This window comes from Zerene cesonia, chromosome 11, assembly GCF_012273895.1.
Source record: "Zerene cesonia ecotype Mississippi chromosome 11, Zerene_cesonia_1.1, whole genome shotgun sequence".
NCBI lineage: Eukaryota > Metazoa > Arthropoda > Insecta > Lepidoptera > Pieridae > Zerene > Zerene cesonia.
In genome coordinates, this window is record NC_052112.1 from 2,738,489 (window position 1) to 2,749,599 (window position 11,111).

Sequence of the window (11,111 nt, forward strand, 5' to 3'; positions counted from 1 at the left end):
TTGTAATGTATATATATTAAGGTTTTTATGATGTTTCAAGAGCAATAAAGAGTTAATAAATAAATAAATAAATAAATAGATGTGAGTACTTAAGAAATTGTTGTATAGATGATTATAAACTAATTTAGATTAGTTACTTAATGTACCCACGTGAACACGTTCGACACGTAATAAAATCACAAATCTTTAAAATTAAAGCGTATATTAAATGAAATTAAATGCGTATATTACATTTAATAATTTTATACATGTATAAGGTATATAAATTATTGATTGATCGATCGCGAATGGGTCATGCTGAGTCAGAACTATTGCCCTGACTCAGCATGATCCATTCACTCGCACGAGCTCTGACTCTCCGAAATGACTGTAAGCGATATAATAAAAATGCACGCTTGTTTCATTTATATAATATGTACAAGTAGAAACAGAGCTTGCCTCTCTTTTTTTTTCTAGCTGTTTAGATGCTTATTATTATTTACGATATTACTATAATATTGTGTTATGTTATTCCAAATTAGTGGTTTTGCCCATTTTTCCTAGAACATTGACAAAGTTTTGCTTTTTAAAATCCCGTTGCTGCCCGTGACGAAATTTACTGCATATAGTAATGAAGTCCCGTGTCCCCTAGTGGGGTATGGGGCAGATGATGTACATCCGTTTCACTGATCGATTTTCTTTAGGGACAAGTAGGTGATCAGCCTTCTGTGTCCTGCCAGACCGAGACATTTTTTTTTTGTGCGTCCCCACCGGGAATCGAACCCAGGACCCCTCGTTTCTACGCTCACGCGTTAACCACTGTACCAAGGAGGCGGTCATAAAATTTACTGCATAGTGTCTATAATGTTATAATGAATGGCGATGTGGCTAAATATTAAAAGCTTTGTAACTATGTATTTACATGTATTTATCTTAACATATTATACTATGATCAACGAATTATATTGGTCAAGAATTTAATCGTTGCAACCACACATGTATTATCTAAGTACTAATCAGATCTTATTGTGAAAGTTTATATAAATAAAACAGATTGTTATTTGAAGCGTATGCCTCGTCAGAAAAACAATGCAACTGCTATGGAACCTTCGCGCTCGTCGACTGGCGAACCAACGTTGGTATTCTAGTGACGCACAGGAGCAATGACTCCGGCCTGACACAGATTTGAGGTCTAGACAATATACGAACAATTATTTATGACCACCAATAGGCTATAAAGCATGATAACTGTAACTCATTACAAAGGCATTGGTCATTCTAAATGGAAGAAAGTTTTGTTCGGACTTCTTTAGGAATATGTGTGATTCGGGGTTGACGAATTTAAACCGTTATATGAGATTCCATATTTGAAAAATAACTAGCACGAATATTAGGTATTAGTTAGGTATGTATGCATATTAATAATATTTCAAAATAATTATGATTGCGAAATTAACCTATGTCCTCCTACAACCTCGATGTCGTATGTCGTAGGTTGTTTAATATGCAGTTACCTTAATGAAGAGACATACTGTAGCGTAATAAGAATTTTCATTACGCAAAAGGAATATACATTAGTCACAGTTTGAAGTTCACAAGGGCACAGCAATCACTTAGCTCGCAGAAAGTGTCCGTGGGTGTCCAAATGCATTGTTCTATACAACAATAGCAGTATCTATGCAATACAAAAGAAATCGTATACTGATTCGACAATGAACTTAAAGAGTTACCCGATTTCTGATGCTATCACTTGTGTGTAAGGACGAATATTGTGTGCACAATTTTCGCAATCGGTAGCAGAGCTTTTCGAGCGTCGGACGTAATGTATGCGGGAGTTGCATCCGATTCAAGGATCATTTTGTCATCGGATTACGAGGATTCTGCATAAGGATTGGCCCGTTAAGTTTATTAGACAACAATCATACATTTATATGAAGAACGTCAATTACTAGTTATTTTCGCATTAATATGCAACTTAGATAATAATTGGTAATGTAATACTTTATTATTATTATAAGACTAGTATAATAATGAGGGATAGTTAGTTGATCGGGCGGGTGGTGATTCACCAACGATTCACCGTCTGAAAAGATAATTTTATGATTTAATTACTGTAACTTAATATATTATTTAAGTCGTCATAATAATTGAACATGATTGAGTAATTTTATTAGTCGGGGCAACAAAATAAAAAAGTATCAGAATATATTTCTGAGAGAGATTATGATAAATAATATGATACGTAAAAACAATTTTGCAACAAGAAATTCCGACGTAACTTCGACTGTTGAAAGAACGGGATTGTGCAGGCGTTGGTTGTAATATAATAATAATTATTATTGTTTGTCACCACTCCATTACTTGGAGTCATGATGCGTCTAGATACCAGGCTTTTAGTTTTGCACAGATCTAGAACTATTACAATAACCTTCGAAACGTGTTATTTTCTATGCATCACGTTTAGAAGGTATCGTGTGCGTGTAAGATCAAGTTTTGGAATTTAAATAATTTAATTATTATATTCAATTGAGGTAGTAAATAAAATATCTAATATTTTGCCTACTACACCAGCTCCAAGTAACAGAAGGGTGATACGAAAAATGTTATCCAAGTTGTTTCAAGCCTAATCAGGCAATGTGCATCATAAATTAAAAAAAAAATGTTTTAAAGTAAGATAAAGTTTATATAAAATTACGTAAATATCTGGGACATTATGTCACACTGCCAATAATAGTCAATATTAATTTTATCGAGATAAAAATACAATGTTTGTCAATAACTTATAACATCGTTTGATAATCCGTGTCGCTGTGACTGACGCAACATATGTGCGTTGCGTAAAAGCCTTTTTAGCATGCCGTCCGCAGAGCTTTCTGGGCAAACATCGCATTCGAATTTCGTAGCACCCGTGTGCATTTGTTTGTCACTGTTGGACAATATGCGAGACCGTGAAATCGACCGGTATTTGTCACACCAGTGTAACAGTGACGAATCGAGAGAGACGTAACCGAGTCTTGATACCGTTGGAGATTTTGGAACTAACGGTTTACCATTTATCAAAGTTTTCCTTAGAACTGTTGTTAAATGGACATAAATGCAATATTTAACATCATTTTACGAGCATTCTGTATTGTTTGGTATGCTGGTTAAATCAGTGTTAAAAGAAGTAATGAGCATTCAAGAAAATAATAAGTTGGGGTAGTCACTATGCTACATGTATTTTCTGGGAAGATAACTGTTGCAACAATATATTATTTATTTCAAATCCGTAGCATACGGTACATACATACTCAGTCATGACAATTTTATATGTACTTTTACACACATCATAAAAAATAAACAGTCATGCTCATCGCATTAAAACATCACTTCCAAAATCAAGAGTATAATGAAACTCGAAAAATCTTTTATTTGGACATATTCTAGGGCCATTTTTCTGAGGCTTCGTACATCGAAAATTTCTGAACGTTATCGCCGAAAATATAGAGGGTACAATTCTGAAGTGTCAGTTGTAATGTGTAGGCATCATGAGTGAGAGTTATGTAAGTGATGATGGGTTGTGGTTACGAGGACACACTGAATCCGACAAGCGGTCGCCGACCTCAGGCTTTTGGCAATTTCGATAGGTCTATTTGTTGCATGCGATAAAAATATCGCATGCCTCGATATTAAAAAGCACCTTATTTTTGAAGTTTTACACTTTATCTTATCTTGTTACGTAATCTTGTTATTTTGCTCTTGTTGGATTTAAAGATCACATAAATATTATGCATATTAATGTAAATTCTCATTATAATTTTGATAAGGTTTGTGAACAGTAGGCGAATAACGTTTTTACCACTACAATTAATTTTAATTACAATATACTTTATCATTCTCCTGAAATATTCCGAGTTAGACATGTTTTTTCTTTCTCAGGAGGTAGGTACAGCGATTATGTTATTAAGTTGTTGTGTTCTAATTAAAAAATAAAAAATGTAAATCTATTTATTATAGTAGCTTAATATAAAAATACAAACATTGATAAAAATATATTATTTATATACTATTTGTAAGATTTATGGAGTGTATCTACTTATAAGAAAATGGGCGATATAAATTCAAGTTCCCGACAAAAAACGCTGTGAAGCGTACCATATAGTATCGTAATGTCATCGTAAAATCTAAAATACTCACAGACATACTTTCATAGTGTTGTCGTGGGCGAGATACTATCAGCACTATACTTTGCTGTATTGAATAGGTACATAGATTTGGCATCTATTTGGAATCACAATAAGATGGCTCATCTCATTGCGTAAGCGTGAATTCAAACGTGTAAGAATTTAAGGTAGGTTGCTTTTGCCAATTCGAATAGTTGATCTCGATTGGATTGAAGATTAGTAGAAGGAATATATGGGAATATACGTCTAAGTCGTTTTTTATTTTCTCAATGTAATTCATAATAAAATCATCTAAAACTAACTACCTTAATTACCAACCTAGTTAAACGTCAATTAAAACGAATTAATTTCTAAAAACTTCAGATGCACCGCATCAGTATATAATTTTCGCGTGTTTCCAAACGGATATAAGACATAATTCACTTTCACGTTTCTCTTGTATTTGAATAAATTGCTCATAATCATTCACATTGCGGCCTCAGTGCGTTTGTTAGTGCATTCACGAATTTTTGGCAAGATTTGACTGTTTATGTGAGAGCAGCAGTTAAAAGCAACTTTTCTTACTATTTAGCATAAAGGCATACGTTTTATGTTTATGTTTTCGTGTTATATAAGTCGATTTGATGTCGGACAATTACAATTTTTAATGATTGGTAGGCATATGGTGATAAAATTATGATCAGTTAATTATTATGCTAAATACATATGTAATGTTTGTTACATTTTGAATTATATCAATAAATTTAATTTTTAGTTTTATAGCATTGAAATGCTTTATAAATGAGAAATTTTGAAAGAATAGAAAAAATTTGATCACGAGGCAGGATCACGGGTGGCCGAGAGGCTAGGCGTTATATCAATAAAATTCATATATATAAAGTCTAAGTAGGGATTTTTAAATTGTGGTCGTAATTGAGGAAAAAAAGACGGATGATGTTTGGTGACTCTTATGATTGGAAAAATGTAGGAAATTCACATTAAATTGTGTTAATTTACTAAACGCGACAATAAAAAAATAATCTGAGAAATCTCTGTCATTATTTTGTTATTTAAATTCTGTATATCATATAGACTCTCAAGTCTTTAGGCACATTAATGGAAATTATTTAATTTTTTGTATATCAAATTTTAAGCAAATTATATGTATGTCCTTACTTAATGTTTCAGATAAATACTCTTAGTGAATTAACGATAAGGAAAATCGTTTTGATATTCCAGATATTTTTCAACGCGATGTTCAGTAACTAAAGCTTTACAATTGTTAAGTTTTAACGCTGTTTTCCTATCCCTTTTAATTTTCGTATTTTCTCATAAGAGCTTTAATAACACAGTGAAAATGGGAATAGTACCTCTTTACTTAGGACAAGTGAAGTAATATTTTATTGTTGTATGTTTCTTATATAAATTTATATGCTAATTAAGTTTTCACACAATAGCGAGTGAGAAATTAAACGCTATTGTTACGTATAATAATAAAGAAATACACACAAACTTACTGCTCTGTGATTAGTTTGACATGTATTCTTTAAATAAGTAAATGAAGTTCTTAGAAATATAAAATACCTATTGTATTATATTTTGTACCTTTACAAAAAAGGGGGCGGCAGGAAACGCCAATTTAATCTTAAAAAAATAATTAGAGTTTTGAACATACAGACTGACGCATTTTGACGGATGGACGGACAGACTGTCAAACAGACAGAAGATAGACGGACAGCGAAATCTTAGTAATAAGGTCCCGCTGTACCTTTTGGGTTCGAAACCCTAGTAAGTTCAGAAATTATTGTAAAGCACATAAAGAACAGAAAACAAAGGTCCCCCCAAATGGTTCATAGAACCACCGTTAGAAGGTCAAGTGCAGGCAATATGTGTCGAAGACAATATCGATACATATCGTACGCGAAGCACACACTTCCGTTACACTAGTCTCATATACTTATGACATTTTTACCCATAGGACGTGGAAGTGGAACATTCACACCATAACCTGGTTACGCCGAGTAAGGTTTTCGAAAGCACATTTAAGATTATATTTGGCTATTCATTCTATTGAACCAAACTTGTATGCTTGTTGTCGCCGTGATGCGCAATAATTTTTAATAAATTAAAACGTTATATCTTTGTACTATTCAATCCAACTAATAATAGGAACGTCAATGACGTCTTTGTGTCAAATGTTATTGCAATAAATATAAACATTTGCAATCTTACTCCAATAACAAATTTAAATATATTGTCTTCTATTTAGCTTGTATTATTAATTAGTTTGTATTTAACAAGTATGACGTCAAAATATGACGTTAAGTCGACCCTATCTTTGTTGTATTGAAAAGTAGCATAAAGATATATAACGTTAAAAGCTTACTTATATTTACGTGTCAAAGACGCATGGAACTAGAGATTTTCCACCAGAGCTTCCAAAATAAAAAAGCGCTCAATTTGTTTCTGCTAGTTTTGCCGGTGTAAATGGATAGTATGTATGAATTTTTATCATGCATTCGATTGTTGTAACATGTTTTGAACTAAAGAATGTTTTATTGTTTGTTATAAATAAATAAATAAAATAAAATGATAATGACATTTGTGGATTATGACCCAATATAATTCAGCATATCATATTGAGGAAAAACAAACAAACAAATAATTAAAGCAACTGAAAACTTTAAAATAATAAGCATTTATGTTTATAACAGAATATACAAGTAGATATGTGCAAATGATGCACAAGTTTCTAATATATTTAATTAATGTAAACCATTGTATTATCACCACATCATTGTGCATCATGTATTGTTTAAATACGGTGATATTGATTTGAGAAGAAAATCGGTATAATAAATCATAGTAATAAAGAAGTGGAACAGCTATTTAATTTACTTCTACGTTCCGTGTATTTGTCAAGGTCGTATTTCTTACAAATGGCACGCGATTTCAAGTTCCTAACGATCTTATGCTAATATCGTATAATATGACCTATAAAGTATAATCTTCTGACAAAATTTTGTCATTTATTATATAATTATGGGCAGTTTAAGGGGCAGTACGTATTTATTGTTCATTTCTTAATTATTTAAATTAGAAATGTTCAATGAAAATGTTCTGTTAAAATGAATGAACACATGTCCATATCTAACAGAATTAGCAAATATAACATTATAAACAATACGTACAATATTTGCTAGGACTAGGACTTAAATCTCTATGTAATAAATATAATTATAGTGCTATTGGACTAAGATTATAATTAAGTTTAGACGTTTCAAACATACAAAGACTGATGATAGACATCCACGAAACGTAGATTATGTAGAAACCAAATCATCGTATTAGATTAGAGTTTTTGCTATAATATTATTTTTAGTATTACGTATACATTGAAATGTCAGCCGCGTGCCGATCGCAAAGGCTCATTTAAAATAGTCTACGAGGAATAAAATTAAGGAACGTTCCATGTTATTTAAATATTAATGCTCATTTTGAATTTTATAAAGGTGCGATACCATTTTAATTCAAAATGTGATGTCGAGTTCCGTTATCTCATAGATATTCAGAATGTATTTCATATAAGTTGAGGATTTTCGTTACGAACAATATTTCTAAGCTAGCAACTAATACGACAGTCGTATTACTGCATGTATATTACTATTATTATACGATATGTTTACTTGCTAGATTATAAAAGATTTATAATAACTTTGACAATCACGCTTAGTCATACCATAGCCAATTTACAAGCGAATAATTACTTGTTTTGCTGTAAACACGTCATGAAGGTGGAATGCATGAAGGAAGTAGACTTTTACTTGGTATTTTGAGTTATGTAGACAATCGATGTTGATTCAGTCAAACTATGTACAATATAAATCTCAGAATATAGAACTAAACGTATTTATAGATTTCAGACAAGTTTCTTACTCTTAAAGGGAAGGTCTCTTAAAAGTATCGAATTTTTTAAATCTTATTGTAATCCTATTGGAAATTAAATTAATAGGCTTAACAATAGAACATACCTTAATCATCATTAAAAAAATACTTGATAATAAATGCTACGAAATAAATCGGTACTGTTACTACGAATAATGTGGACTGCACTGGAAGGTCATGCGTAGAATTTTAAAAAGATATATGCCAATAAAATGCATAAATTGGCTGCACGACTTCTATTTGTAAATGACATTGTTTTGTAGGCTCTGTAATTTCTATAAATAAACTAAGGAAAGCGACACACTGGATAGTCTTAATGGACAAATTCGTTTCATAATCGATATGGTTTATACCTAATTAGAAAATGTTGATATACATTTTATGTATAAAATTAGCTTATAGTGGGTACACCAATCTACGAATGCTCTTTTTTCTGAATTATCATAATAAATTACATAACTTCTAATGATCGTGTCATAATAATAATTTATTACAAATAAAGACAATTTTACTGTAAATTTATATACTTTTATCCAAGTCCTTTTTATTAGCTTCACCTCTAGCCTACACCAGGATTAATTAATAATTATCCTACGAAAACTCTGTATAAAAGATAGTGTAACATTTTATTAATCATTAAAGCGGGTTTTGCTCTTTTTGAATCTATATTTATTTGTAACAAAGAATTGACCTTGTTAGCTGGACATTCAATTACCGTATTGAACGATGCGTGTGTGTGTGATTAATTGATTTTTTGTTGTTTTTTTTTAACAATTCTTAAAACATCTCCATTGTTTCAAATTTCATGCCCTTGGTTATGACGTCGTAATAAAGCCCTTCTTTTATATTTTTGTTGTCTTACATATTATGCTCTTTATGACATATTTAACGTGACCTGATATTCGTAGTTTAAGACACTTTTCGGTTCGTTGGTATAAACCTTGTTTAAAATAAATATTATCATTTTTCAATGAAATAAAAAATCTTGTTTCTCCACGACTGTCCTTATTATATAAGTAGGTTTCTTTCCGCCTTGGAATAAGATAAACAATTAATTTACATTTGTTCATGATCTTTGGCGTATTTTAAGGTTACGTAAATACATTGGTATAATACACACTTTATATGAATTTCTTTTTAAGAAAATGAATACACATCGGTCTTGAATCGATTTTGCGTATTTCAAATGACTCAAGCATAACACTTCGTGCTTCTTTCGGGTTTCAACCGGAAATTTCTCTTGTCTGTAGATTCTCGCTTCCATATTATTTCTCGCCCTTGTTATCTCATATCATCATAGACTTTAAAATAACCGAGTATTTTGTCGAATACATACTTTGGTGCATTAACACCCCATACATGGTTATTATGACTCCAACTGGGATCTGGTACTACATATTCCTCCACTAAATTGGGTAGTCTAGAACTCAGCTCGTTTATGTCTGCTAACGATGATAGCCAGTCGCTTTTACCGCACACGAGAAGCACGGGTGAGCTAACTAGAGTAAGATTGTAATCAGGTGGTTTTCCAGTTCCATACCTGATCATGTTACCTTCTCTCCCCTCGTCGTAGCGTTGGAACTTTTTTGTGTATATAAGTTGTCCAAAATGAGCCAGGGTTTTGGTTGATCCGCCGACCAGCAAATGACCGAAAGCCACGGCTATTGTTCTCGGCGATATACTTGCGTGCTTGTAGCCGGTTGCCAACGCTAAACCTGTTCCGCATATCGGCTCTGGAGCAATTTGGCACAATTTCTCTAAAATGAAATGCAGGATTTGCTGTTTTGCGAAAAGTTCCCTAAAGCCCAAATCATCCAATAGAGTCTTAATTAATTTGGTTTGCGGTGCGAGTAATTTTGGTATTGGACTTTGTAAATATTTCATCCATGCAACTGGAGCGAGATGGACTGATAAATGAACTTTATTGTTGTACTCAGGCCGCAATGATCCCAATACGAAGAAATCCGTAGTACCTTGAGAATGACCTATGTAATAAACTTTTGGCCTGCCTGTTTTATTTATTACATAATCGATAATTGCGGGTACATCAAAGTTTCCATGCTCATCAAAGGAATAATTCCAAAATTCAGGGTCAGTGTCAGGGTTCAATGAAACGTGACTGCGTGAATATGTATTCCCTCTGTGGTTCGCTGCCCACACGTCGTAACAATTATCGGCTAAAATGTATCCCAATCCTAATTTAGGACCCGCCAAAATCCATGCATCCGAACTGTCGTACACTCCATGCAATAATATAACTGGGTATCCTTTTGCGGTTTCACATTTTGAACGTATCCGAAATACTTTAAGGTTATATCCATCTTGAGTAGTTACAGTATGCTCTTCCGAGGAATAATCATATTTTTGAGTTAGCTCAGTGAAATTCAGGTATGTATCTTCGTCATAGCCGAACGCTTTCTTTAGAAGACGGCTCTCAGGGAGTGAGTATGATAAAATTCTCCCTTGCTTTGATGCAAATACTTGAGGGAAAAGAATTATATAATGAAAACAAAAGAACACCACCAATGGATTATACATTTTTTCCTTTGTTGTTAATGAATTCTTGCCAGAGTTAAGGTTAATATTGTTATGATTTAATTGTGAAACAGTTGCTCAGTTTTATAATATCAGTCTGACCTTAGTGTTAAGGCCTTAAGAACATGCGGGAAGTAATATTATTCTACAAAAATATGTAAACGACGTTATTGGAAGTCTAATCATTACATTTGCGTTTGCTAAATTATAATACAAATGTTTAGAAATATACGTAATAATAATGTATATATAACATATAATAAAAAAAGCTACGATTTGAGATACTGAATAGGATTCAAAAAGGACTGGATCAATCCCTAAAAGATTGTAATGTAAAATCGTATGTTCTACGTATTATCTAAAAGAAAATGTTATAATTGCCATAGTTTAAACTCTGTACTTTAGATTTGCTCAGTGAATCCGTCCTAACATACAGTTTTATAATCACAGATTGCATCAAATGATGTCATCGTTACGACTAGAATGTGCATAGCATTTTAGCAGAACAAG

General features: G+C 32.3%; 1 protein-coding gene across 1 annotated transcript; it reads right to left on the bottom strand.

Annotated features, from left to right (window-relative positions):
- Nucleotides 1–8,877: 8,877 nt before the first annotated feature.
- On the bottom strand, nucleotides 8,878–10,656 carry LOC119830206 (lipase 3-like). The gene has a single exon (XM_038353119.1). It carries the CDS (start codon nucleotides 10,602–10,604, stop codon nucleotides 9,348–9,350), a length of 1,257 nt encoding a protein of 418 aa, XP_038209047.1. The 5' UTR covers nucleotides 10,605–10,656; the 3' UTR covers nucleotides 8,878–9,347.
- Between the last annotated feature and the right edge of the window lie 455 nt (nucleotides 10,657–11,111).